The sequence below is a fragment of the Gobio gobio genome (genome assembly GCF_949357685.1).
Source record: "Gobio gobio genome assembly, chromosome: 25".
Lineage (NCBI taxonomy): Eukaryota > Metazoa > Chordata > Actinopteri > Cypriniformes > Gobionidae > Gobio > Gobio gobio.
The window spans coordinates 23,958,623-23,971,917 of record NC_137121.1 but is presented as its reverse complement, the minus strand read 5'-3'; the positions used below and the strand labels follow the sequence as shown (position 1 = coordinate 23,971,917).

At 33.3% G+C, this 13,295-nt stretch overlaps 1 protein-coding gene across 2 annotated transcripts; it reads left to right on the top strand.

Moving 5' to 3' along the window:
* Positions 1-2,268: 2,268 nt before the first annotated feature.
* Positions 2,269-12,276, top strand: anxa2a (annexin A2a). Of its 2 annotated transcripts, none has more exons than XM_079809258.1 (13): positions 2,269-2,525; positions 3,412-3,472; positions 4,548-4,638; positions 5,322-5,416; positions 5,494-5,607; positions 7,122-7,212; positions 7,287-7,366; positions 7,501-7,560; positions 7,834-7,927; positions 8,016-8,111; positions 8,689-8,747; positions 8,914-9,036; positions 11,643-12,276. In XM_079809258.1, the coding sequence occupies exons 2-13, from the start codon at positions 3,422-3,424 to the stop codon at positions 11,700-11,702; spliced, it is 1,014 nt and encodes a 337-aa protein (XP_079665384.1). In that variant the 5' UTR covers positions 2,269-2,525; positions 3,412-3,421; the 3' UTR covers positions 11,703-12,276. The 2 variants fall into 2 exon arrangements, with proteins under 2 accessions (XP_079665384.1, XP_079665385.1); XM_079809259.1 differs by having other exon boundaries at positions 2,478-2,525; positions 3,393-3,472.
* Positions 12,277-13,295: the final 1,019 nt, after the last annotated feature.

Sequence of the window (13,295 nt, the reverse complement as noted above, 5' to 3'; positions counted from 1 at the left end):
TCAATTCATCACCCCTTTAAACTTATTTCAGTTAGCTGAAGGCAAAATGTGCGATTGTGATCTATAATCTATTGTTAATATTTGATTTCAGTTACTGAAAATGTAATCCCTGTGCTGAAAAAAAGTTATGTTTGTATGTCTATGTGGTGTTTTTAATATAACCAAACCATGTGCAAATTCATAAGTCAACATTGCTGAGTATTCTCTCCTTAAAACTGCAGTGAAAAAAAGACTGTCTCAAAAACACGGTTTAAAATCACTGTAGTTTCTTACTTCACAAAATACTTTGTAACCAATCACGTCAACATGTGGGCGGACTTTAGCATATCATTAACTATTCTCTGAAGCCTCAAGAGAAGCCAGTTTATCCTGGTATATTTTTCTGTTGGTATGAAACATCAGGTAGATTTAGCAATATAGCTATATATAATATGATGTATATCACAATGTTATGATGAACTATATGCCTTTCTCCACTGATGTTCTATGATGTTCAAAGCGCTTCTAATGGTGTTAGCTGGAAGTGTCTGTCATCCAGGCACAGTTCCTGGAGAAGACGGTGAAATTCACAGAGTTGTGTGTGCCTCTGGATGGTCCTGTGAACCCAGACACATCACTGTTTGGCTTTCTGCTGTATTTGGGACTTCTACAACAGATACAGAGCAGCTATAGTTGTTATCTCCAACATGTTTGATGACGGGAAAAAATGGCAAAAAGAAATGTTGTCGATGATGTGCGTGAAAACACTCATCACGCAATGTTTTTATTCGCACGAGTGACGCGAAAAACAAGTTATCCCGCGAGTAAGGCGATGCGAATGTTAACTTTGCGTTGGGTGTGCATATACCAAAAGGATGCTGATTTTTAGAAGGCAGCGACTCTGAGATGACGAACGGGAACATGGTTTGTGTAACATTAGTAACACATTAGCTGCTTGATAACATAGTCAAGCCGAAGGCTAATCATTTTAATTACCGTTATGTCTCCAACGTAAAGAGCTCCATTGTGCAGCGTTTACCTCAGTAAAGTTGAGCGAGTGGATCTCTAAGCTGGTGTGAGTGAGTGGAGGCAGGGCTCATTTGCATATTCATGAATCCATGTACTAAATGAAGCAAGGGTGTCGAGTTACATTCAAGCTATTTTAAGGCATGAAGATATTTTTTCATAGGAAAAACATTTAAATATGTAATTTTAGTGATCAAAGATGGGTTTTAAGTAGGGCTGGGTATCGATTCAGATGTTTCGATTCGATTCTCGATTCAACTCATTGAATATAGATTTAATACGAATACTATATTTATAAAAAAAAGAACCGTGAACATATGTTTACAAGTGGGTAATTAAAAAGAAATTAAGAGCCACAAAACTGTATATTAAACTCTTTTTATTTTAGGTATACTTGGGTACATTAAAACAGAACCCATCTCTATATTTCAAATGCATACAATTATGTTAAATACAATACAATTTTGATGCAACTTTATTCTAAAAAATGTATTTTATACAATTTTGTTTTTATGGATATTTTGATACATTTATTGTAAAACATAAAAAGGATATTGGATGATTTTCAGCAATTTTCAGTACACGGCAAGCTTTTCTTGCGATTTTGCCGACTGTCATGTGTGCAGTTACTTTTCATACACAAGAAGCACGTTCATACCTGGACACAAGTAGTTGCCGTGGTAGCGAACAACAAACTTATGTGGACTAACTTTTACATGAGGAAATCTGTTTATAATATAAGCTATTAGGTTTTAACTATTGGTCCTGTTATTGGTTGTGTGCTCGGCTGTGGTGGTGTTGCAACGTCTGGGTGATGTCTCATCAAATGGTTCCGCAGATTTGTAGCATTTCACCTCAGCATTACAAACGTCGACAACGCACCGGAAGCCGCCATTTGCCTCTCGTTCCTTTGTAACATGCGCAAGGCCAATAAGAGGCTGACATCTAGTGGAGAAGACTAGTAATTAGATTTACGTTAATCTTAAGTTCAATATTTGCGGAAATAAATATGGAAAAAAAATCGATTCGTTGCCTTTGAGAATCGATTTTGAATCGACCACATTTAAAAAAAAAAAAAAAAAAAAAAAAAACGATTAATCGAAAAATCTATCTTTTGCCCAGCCCTAGTTTTACGTTTTAGTTGGCAACACTTGTCACCAAAGACAAAGAAAGTCATGTTTGATAAGTATAAGACATTTTGAGTGTATTCCTTTAAGACTCTAAGACTTTGAAGTCACCACTTAACAAATGGTTTACTAGCACATCCTTAATTTTCATTCAGATCAGAAACCATAAGCCACAGTTTCCTACTTCCTTTCATACTCTTAAGAGGTTCTCTTTAGACCGTGATGAGTTGGACAGAGTGAGAGGGGCGTGTCATGGCGGGGTGGAGCCCACCTTCATTTGAGGACGAGACCTCGAGACTCCTGGCCCGCCTCTGGTATTTAACCACCACACCCATCCCACACTCCATAGCTGGGATTGTTCTGCACAGCATCTGAGATTTGTTGATCACTAAAGTAAGTACAAATCTTGTTTCTTTAGTACTTCTGTATTCATTAAGGCACTTTTTAAAATAACAAAAACTATATGTGTTAGGTTAGAAGTACAATATATGTCAAGCTAAACTTTCTTTTTCTTTTAGCATTAGCAATTTGGCATGCACATCAACAGATTTCTCAAAACAAAAAGAGACTCTTCAGGTTACAGCCTTGTGTTACAACATTAACCATTGTGAGACATGGCTGAGAGAAAGATAGATCTGCCTCGCTTGCTTTAAAGAATTTTCCCAGCATGCACTCTCATGGGTGTGTCTGTTTGCTTAGGTTTTACCAGATGCTGGTTTTTGAAATGACTGTTTACTGGTCTTGTTGTTGTCTAATTGCATAGCAACTGCTGCACATTAAGTGTAATTTGTTGCATTTCCCCCCCTTTTTTTTAAAGAATGTTTGTCAAGCGTTTGGGGGTTTTGGCATTAAATATAACTTTGAAAGTTAATGATTTAAATAGTAAAAAGGCAGAAATCAAACCAGAATTGACTTTTCTTGTAGTATACCTGATCCTTCTCTGAGTCTGTTTTCTTGATAATATGTTGTATATGTTAGAAATGCTTTGTTTTATGACTCATGGGGTACTGTGGAAGGAGGAGGTGACTAAGTTTTTCTAAACACAAGATGGGGAAATGAAGTGCTGTTCTCCCTGTGAACTAACATGCCCTCTGAGCTATTCAGCATTACATAACTCTCTGAAGCATGTGACGGGACACTCAGAGTCTTCTCTGAAGACAGAGACTGCTCTCTGTGCACTTATTGTAGCAGAAAACCAATGTAAATCAGTTGGTCATTCAATATCCAGCACATAAAGCAAAATATCATGGAAATTAATAGGTGTGGCTGCTCTCCACAGGAAGTCCAGGATGTCTTTGGTTTCTGAGTTCTTAGGGCAGCTGACTCTGCAGATGGGTGGTGTAAGTTTTCATACAAGCTTTTTTATTCCATTTTATTAGGAAGCTTGTTTCCGCCACTGAATAAAAAAAAAAGGTAATTGTGACTCTCACAATGCTCACTTTTCCCCCCTCAGAATTACTCAATTGTGAGTTATAAAGTCATAAAGAGTTATAAAGTCAGAATTGTGAGAAAACAAAAATCTTCCAGTGGATTGGGTTTATATCCTGAAATTCGGACTTTTTTCTAGCAGTTCTGAGGGGGGAAAGTCAGAATAGTGAAATGTAAACTTGCTAAAAAAATTATTTATTCCGTGGCAGAAGCAAGCTTCCAGTTTTCCACATGATCATGTAATGACCCCTCCCCCCCATATACATAAATATTGATCAAATTCATATACTGTATATAATAAAACTATGCAAATAAAACAGAATTATTATTATATATTACATTTCATATAGTAATAATTGTATAAATGAAACTACTTTTAACAATTTTTTATATAAATTAATATTATATATAAATAAATATGAGTAAGGATATAAGTTACAAAATATATTAAAACTACATAAATCAAAACTAATTTATATATCAATATTAATTTAAAAATGTGTTTTATAAATATATATATATGTATATAAATATTTTTTATGTAAATATAGCTAGCTAGTAAAAAAATACTTGCTAGTAAACTATTATTATAAATTACATTTCATATAGTGATAATTATATAAATGAAACTACTTTTAACAAATATTTTATATAAATTATTATTATATATATAAATAAATATTAATAAAGATGTTGATACAAAATATATTAAAACTACATAAATCAAAACTAATATATATATATATATAATATAAAATATATATATACACACACACACACATACATGTATTTATATATGTAGATAGATAATCAAAAAATATATAACCATTTTTATAAAGTAAATTAATGAAAAAAATAAATCAATTACAAATATTATTATATGTTACAACATTTATATAGAATTATTATTATTATTATTATTATTATTATTTTTTTTTTCACGTGTGCACCATCTATTTATGGCATTATTACATTTTTCCACCCTAGGGGGAGCCCACCTACCCTACTGTGGTGCCAGCTTCTAACTTTGATCCAGATAAGGATGCTGTCAGGATTGAGACCGCTATCAAAACTAAAGGTAAGAGAGCTGAACCGCTGCCCTCTACTGGAACATGATGATGTCATGTGAAGGGGAACAGATGCATTTGTACCATCGGTTTTGTTCAAGCCTGTAATTTGATGATGGTGAGCCATTAAACAAACAATAGACATTCAAGGTTGGTCGTGGGCTTTGACCCGCCCCTTATGTTTGTGTGCTGTGCCCCGTAATGAAGTAAAAATTGGCCACAATGGGCAGCAGTGGTAGAAGTGAGTCATCATCCTGTCTGGAAGGGATTGAACCGCATGTGGAACATTTTCAGGCCAACGCCTGATTGCAGCAACCATATTCCCCCATTCAATGGCTTTGTACTCTATTCCGCTTAAGAAACTTTCTACTAATATTCTTGTAAGATTATTCTTCGAAGATTTTGCAAGATGTAACATCCTTAAATTTACTCAACATTCCAAAAATATCTAAAATAATAGTCAAAAGAATTTCTAAACATTTAATTTAAGGTAAAAAAAAAAAAAAAAAAAAAATATATATATATATATATATATATATATATATATATATATGGGATTTATATCAATATAATATGGAAATGTATATATCTACATGATATTTTTTAAATCACTATACAAAAAAAGTTGTTTTACATGATATTTTTATATGGCAAAGTTCACTTTAAATTTAAAAAAATAAATTATTTGTTTTAGGGGTGGATGAGCAAACCATAATTGATGTTCTCACCAAACGGACATACAACCAACGGCGAGAAATTGCCTTTGCATATGAGAAGAGAGCCAAGAAGGTCAGTATATATACGATATACTTTATGTAACCGTTTCCATTTTTTTGTAATAATGCTCATTCCTCACACTTCTTCAGGATATGATCTCAGCCCTGAAGGGGGCGCTGTCTGGCCAACTGGAAACAGTCATCCTGGGCCTCATGAAGAGCACAGCCCAGTATGATGCCTCTGAAATCAAAGCCTCCATCAAGGTGAACATTAAAGATGACCTATTATGCTTTTTTACATTTTCAATTTTCTTTAGTGTGTAATATTGCTATTTGGACAGAGCCTCTAAAGGGACATGAAGAAGGAAGAAAATAAGAGATGGGAGGAAAAATTGTCAATGCTTTTGCATTCTCTCGCAAATGTTTTTGAGTTTGCTCACAAAATGTTTGCATTCCCCTGAGAAACTTTTTTTTCCTTGCAATTCTGAGTTTATATCTCAAAATTCAGACTTTTTTTTCCACAATTAGTTTATATCTCGCAATTCTGGCTTTTTTTCTCACAATAAAGAGTTTATATCTCATAATTTTGCCCTTTTTTCCTCGCAATTCCGCATTTATATCTCGCAATTCTGACTTTTTTTCCTCGCAATTCCGTGTTTATATCTCGCAATTCTGATGTTTTTTCGCAATTATGAGTTTATATCTCGCAATTCTGACTTTTTGTCTCGCGATTCAGACTTTTTTTCCGCAATTATGAGTTTATATCGCGCAATTCTGACTTTTTTTTCCCCGCAATTATGAGTTTATATCTCGCAATTCTGACTTTTTTTCCCCGCAATTATGAGTTTATATCTCGCAATTCTGACTTTTTTTCTGCAATTACGAGTTTATATCTCGCAATTCTGACTTTTTTTCCGCAATTACTAGTTTATATCTCGCAATTCTTACTTTTTTCCCTCGCAATTCTTACTTTTTTCCTCGCAATTCCGCGTTTATTTCTCACAATTCTGACTTTTTTTCCTCCAATTCCGCGTTTATATCTCGCAATTCTGACTCTTTTTTTTTCTCGCAATTATGAGTTTCTCTCGTAATTACGAGTTTATATCTTACAATTATGAGTTTATATCTCGCAATTCTGACTTTTCTCACAATTATGATTTTGCGCACAATTACGATTTTGCTCACAATTTTGTTCACAAAGAACACAAATGTTTTGTTAAAGAGAGAACGAAAAAGCTTTTTCCATCACCATGTCCTTTTAGGGGCTCCAAATGTTTGAGTCTGCAAATTTACAAAGCACAAAGTCACTCCAAAGGGAGTTGTTCTCTATATCAGAGCGCACTGTTTCTGAACTGCCTGAAACGCTTTGAGTTTTCTTTCGGGAACGAACACATCACAATATTCCTCATTTAAATAATTCCTGCTTAAGGCATACATGAAAAAAAATGTCAAGGCCTGGTTGAGTAGTGTGTTGAAACTCACGGTTATAGTGACATTTCCCAAACACGCTCAAAGCAGTTGACCAATCACAACACTGATCCAGCTGACCAATCAGAGCACAGAGCACAACTAAACAGCGTTACTGACAGACTGGGAAGAGAGGTGCTACAACAATGTCGTTTTGTTTTTTTTTCTTTCAAGAATGAAAATGTATTCAAGTAGACCTAGACAACATCAAAATAAAGACTTTTTAAAAGGGTATAATATAGCCTCTTTAAAGACTTTTCGAAGAAATGGGAGTGAAATCTACATAGTCATGGTTCTATCTGTGTTTTCAGGGTCTTGGAACAGATGAAGAATCTCTGATTGAGATCGTCTGCTCTCGAAGCAGTGATGAGCTCATTGATATTAAGAAAGTCTACAAGGAATGTGAGTATGGGAGTATTTAAGTGCACTTATTAGTAGCATGTGGTTGTGATATAAACCTGCGTGCCTTCTCACAGTTTTCAAGAAGGACCTGGAGAAGGATGTGGCTGGAGATACTTCAGGAGACTTTGCTAAACTTCTATTGGCTCTGGTTCAGGTGGGGTAAACTTTTCTCATGTGCTTTAAATAGTATGTGGAACCATTTAATCATCTGAATTAAGATCCTGAGGATTTGTTTAACATATCATTTGTAATTTCACATGATGGACACATGACCCCATCGCACATCAGACCAAGAGAGATGAACCCAGCTCCGTCATTGACTACCAGAAAATCGATGACGATGCCAGAGTAAGTTCTTGTGGTTTATCTCATATATATATATATATATATATTATATATTTGCATTTATTTTAAGTAAATATTAACTAACTAAAAAAGTATACATTTATTTATAACATATTATATACTGTATATTTTTATTTATAAAATATATTATATGTAAATAATATATACATTTATTTATAATATATATAAATTGTTGATTTGGAGGAATTACATATTTATTTATACACTATTTATTTACATTTATTGCAAATGTCACTATATTCATATAATGTGCAGGCCCTGTATGAGGCTGGAGTCAAACGGAAAGGCACTGATGTGAAGTGCTGGATTTCCATCATGTCTGAGAGAAGCGTTCCTCACCTCCAGAAAGGTTTGAGAGCCTTTAAAACCCCTTTTTGCATCTCATAAGATAGTAGCACACATATAATTAATGCAAATTTTTTGTTTCTATATTACAGTGTTTGACAGATACAAGAGCTACAGCCCATATGACATGCAGGAGAGCATCCGCAAAGAGGTGAAAGGAGATCTGGAGAAGTCCTTCCTTACCTTGGGTGAGACTTTGCTTTGAAGACCACATGAAGCTCAGTTTTCCTTCCAGTATATTCTGTTGAAACAGGAAGTTAGGACGGGATAGGGCAAAGTGCTCATCTGTTTTTTTTATTTATTTCTAATTGCTAGATTTCAAGCACTTGCTTTAATAAATTAAGGTTAGAACAGGAAATAAAGTATAAGCATTAGTGAGACCAAAGAAACACAGCAAAAGCATGATTAGCTACTTGCTAATGCTAATCAAATGGAGGTGGTATTTAAAGTTTGAGGATTTTTTTCATTCACAATCATCAATATTTTTGGCTCATTTTGCAGGAAGACAAAGTGAATATTTAATGTCTAAACTATGTGTGTTAATAAATTTGTCAACCTTTAGCTGTACTTTAGCATATGCATTAGCGTTCAAAAGTTTGGGGTCTGAATTTTTTTTAGATGGCCTTAAAACTTACAGACTTTGATTAAAAGCCACAAAAGTCTTTAGAAAAGGCTTTAAGTCGAATCCAAATGGTTTTTTTATGAGTCAGAAAGCTACTATTAACCCAGCAGCTGAATCTAATTTCCACATCTTCTCTTCCTCAGTTCAGTGCTTTGAAAACAAACAGCTGTATTTCGCCAACAGACTGCAAGAGGCCATGAAGGTAAAATACGTTTCATCTACCAACACTTTTTTATTCTTTCATGGACTTGGAAGAAAGTATTAAAAAGTTCATCTGTAATGTATCTGTGGATGTTTCAGATGTCTTGCAGTAGAATTGCATCAGGCGGTGCGCTACTCTTTTAATCTTGCGTATTTGTGTCTTTTAGAGCAAAGGAGCGAATGAAAAGGTGCTGACCCGGATCATGGTGTCCCGATGCGAGGTGGACCTCAAGAAGATCAGACAAGAGTTCAAGACCCACCACGGGAAGTCTCTGTACCAGACCATTGCTGTACGTTCCTGTAATATTGTTTTCTAACTATTGCATACCAAGGTGGAAAACTATGAAAGCTTGTTTCCGCAGGTTATCGTGACTTTATATCTCACAATTCTGACCTTTTCTCGGAATTACGACTTTATATCTCGCAATTCTGACTTTTCTTTTCTCACAATTACGAGTTTATCTCACAATTCTGACCTTTTCTCACAATTACGAGTTTATATCTCACAATTTTGACTTTTTTTCCCTCGCAATTACGAATTTATATCTCACAATTCTGACCTTTTCTCTGAATTATGAGTTTATATCTTGCAATTCTGACTTTCTTTCTCACAATTACGAGTTTATATCTCACAATTCTGACCTTTACTCGGAATTACGAGTTTATATCTCGCAATTTTGACTTTTTTTCTCTCACAATTACGAGTTTATATCTCACAATTCTGATCTTTTCTCGCAATTACGGGTTTATATCTCGCAAGTTGACCTTTTCTCGGAATTACGAGTTTATATATCGCAATTTTGACTTTTTTTCTCGCAATTACGAGTTTATATCTCACAATTCTGACCTTTTCTCAGAATTATGAGTTTATTTCTCGCAATTCTGACTTTTCTTTTCTCACAATTACGAGTTTATATCTCACAATTCTGACCTTTTCTCACAATTACGAGTTTATATCTCACAATTCTGACCTTTACTCGGAATTACGAGTTTATATCTCGCAATTTTGACTTTTTTTCTCTCACAATTACGAGTTTATATCTCACAATTCTGATCTTTTCTCGCAATTACGGGTTTATATCTCGCAATTCTGACCTTTTCTCGGAATTACGAGTTTATATATCGCAATTTTGACTTTTTTTCTCGCAATTACGAGTTTATATCTCACAATTCTGACCTTTTCTCAGAATTATGAGTTTATTTCTCGCAATTCTGACTTTTCTTTTCTCACAATTACGAGTTTATATCTCACAATTCTGACCTTTTCTCACAATTACGAGTTTATATCTCACAATTCTGACCTTTTCTCACAATTACGAGTTTATCTCACAATTCTGACCTTTTCTCACAATTATGAGTTTATATCTCACAATTTTGACTTTTTTTCCCTCGCAATTACGAATTTATATCTCACAATTCTGACCTTTTCTCTGAATTATGAGTTTATATCTTGCAATTTTGACTTTTTTTTTCTCACAATTACGAGTTTATATCTCACATTTCTGACCTTTCCTCGCAATTATGAGTTTATATCTTGCAATTCTGACTTTCTTTCTCACAATTACGAGTTTATATCTCACAATTCTGACCTTTACTCGGAATTACGAGTTTATATCTCGCAATTTTGATCTTTTCTCGCAATTACGGGTTTATATCTCGCAAGTTGACCTTTTCTCGGAATTACGAGTTTATATATCGCAATTTTGACTTTTTTTCTCGCAATTACGAGTTTATATCTCACAATTCTGACCTTTTCTCAGAATTATGAGTTTATTTCTCGCAATTCTGACTTTTCTTTTCTCACAATTACGAGTTTATATCTCACAATTCTGACCTTTTCTCACAATTACGAGTTTATATCTCACAATTCTGACCTTTACTCGGAATTACGAGTTTATATCTCGCAATTTTGACTTTTTTTCTCTCACAATTACGAGTTTATATCTCACAATTCTGATCTTTTCTCGCAATTACGGGTTTATATCTCGCAATTCTGACCTTTTCTCGGAATTACGAGTTTATATATCGCAATTTTGACTTTTTTTCTCGCAATTACGAGTTTATATCTCACAATTCTGACCTTTTCTCAGAATTATGAGTTTATTTCTCGCAATTCTGACTTTTCTTTTCTCACAATTACGAGTTTATATCTCACAATTCTGACCTTTTCTCACAATTACGAGTTTATATCTCACAATTCTGACCTTTTCTCACAATTACGAGTTTATCTCACAATTCTGACCTTTTCTCACAATTATGAGATTATATCTCGCAATTTTGACTTTTTTTCTCGCAATTACGAGTTTATATCTCACAATTCTGACCTTTTCTCACAATTACGAGTTTATATCTCACAATTCTGACCTTTTCTCAGAATTATGAGATTATATCTCGCAATTTTGACTTTTTTTCTCGCAATTACGAGTTTATATCTCACAATTCTGATCTTTTCTCGGAATTACGAATTTGTATCTCGCAATTTTGACTTTTTTTTCCTCGCAATTACGAGTTTATATCTCACAATTCTGACCTTTTCTCGGAATTATGAGTTTATATCTCGCAATTTTTACTTTTTTTCCCTCGCAATTATGAGTTTATATCTCGTAATTCTGACTTTTTTTCTCAACATTACGAGTTTATATCTCACAATTCTGACCTTTTCTCGGAATTATGAGTTTTTAATCTCACAATTTTTACTTTCCCGCAATTACAGGTTTATATCACAATTCTGACCTTTTTATTGCAACTGCAAGTTTATATCAAGTTTATATAAAAAGTCGCAATTACCTTTTTTTTCTGTGGCTGAAACAAGCTTCCATAGAAAACCGATCCTTTGGGATCAGATATTGAGGAGCCTCTAAATATGCATTGCTTTGTATCTGTTTAATGTTCTCAGGAGCACACAAAGGGAGACTACCAGAAGGCCCTGCTGAGCCTGTGCGGTGGAGACGATTAAGTCGACGATCCCGACAGAGTCTGAGAAGGACTACGAGAAGAACTTGAGCTCTGCGCAGGTCCAGACATAGATCTCCTGTGCCTGGACTTGACTATAGTCCCTACCCTGCTGCAGCTTTAGAGACAGGCATCGAGTAAACATGCATTTGCTTAGACTGGAAATAACCATGTGTTTTCCATTAAGAAGGATTGCAACATGAACTACACTCTTAAAAATAAAGGTTCCAAAAATGAGTTTTTTCACAGATAAGAATCTTTCAGTGAACTTTCAGTGTTCTTAAAAGACCCATTTTAATAATCTAAAGAACTTTTTTCCACTATGAAGAATGTTTCGTGCAATGGAAAGGTTCCAGGGATAATAAAGGTTCTTTAAGGAACCATCAATGCCAATGAAGAACCTTTGTTTTTAAGAGCGTATGTAAGATCTAAATCAGCCATTTAGCCACAGCAAAGTCAATAAGCAATAACGTGAACTGATAATGGCACATTTAGGTTTTTGCACAAAGAACACACTTGTACTTTTCAACCCTTTTTTTCTATACTAAGAAATAAAACAAAACCATTCATTTCGGCTTCATTTTTGTTGGACTTTTTATTATATATATTTATTTATTTATTACTATGTGTATATATATATATATATATATATATATATATATATATATATATATATATATATATATATATATATATATATATATATATATATATATATATATATATATATATATATATAATATGTGTGTGTGTGTGTATATATATGATTGTATACATTTTTAAAGGGCCTTAAGTTTTCAAAAAAGTTAATTTATTTATTTGTTTTTTTTACAAGGGGTACTAGGGGATCAGTTGCAAATGTTATATTAAAAACTGTAAAAATAGATTAAAAATATGCTTTTGACCACTATTGTGAAAATACTATACAAATAAATGCTATTTATTAATTATTTAAATGAATAATTTTTATTTATTATAAAATGATCTTAAATTATTTATTAACTGATTTTTTTGCCTTAAGTACTGTAAACGTTTAAGGAATACATTATATGTATTTATATTATATACTTAATATTATAACACTTAATATTTATTATACATTATATATATATATATATATATATATATATATATATATATATATATATATATATATATATATATATATATATATATATATATATATATATATATATATATATATATATATATATATATTTTTTTTTTTTTTTTTTTTTTTTTTTTTTTGTAATTTTTTTTTTTTTTTTAAACTAAATTATTCTTATTAAGTATATTGCAGCCTTTGTATTTTAGGAAAGAGGTCCTTCGCAAGGGAATCGCGAAATTGAGCGTATTTGACATCAAAAAGTTGGTAAACCCCCACCTTGTATACCCAAATTTTTGGGCCTTTTGTAAGATGTAAATCAGCTGCAAGTAGTGTGTTGCATTTATTATGTATTTCCACTAGAGAGCGATAGAGCCACAGGGTGTGTGTGTGTGTGTGTGTGTGTGTGTGTGTGTGTGTGTGTGTGTGTGTGTGTGTGTGTGTGTGTGTGTGTGTGTGTGTGTGTGTGTGTGTGTGTGTGTGTGTGTGTGT

What these genes read in the sequence shown, in the direction of transcription:
- anxa2a (XM_079809258.1), top strand. Translation starts at nt 3,422, where the DNA reads ATGTCTTTGGTTTCTGAGTTCTTAGGGCAGCTGACTCTGCAGATGGGT. An exon ending in TAAGAAAGTCTACAAGGAAT is followed by an intron (nt 7,213 to 7,286) that starts GTGAGTATGGGA and finishes GCCTTCTCACAG; the next exon opens with TTTTCAAGAAGGACCTGGAG. An exon ending in CGTTCCTCACCTCCAGAAAG is followed by an intron (nt 7,928 to 8,015) that starts GTTTGAGAGCCT and finishes TCTATATTACAG; the next exon opens with TGTTTGACAGATACAAGAGC.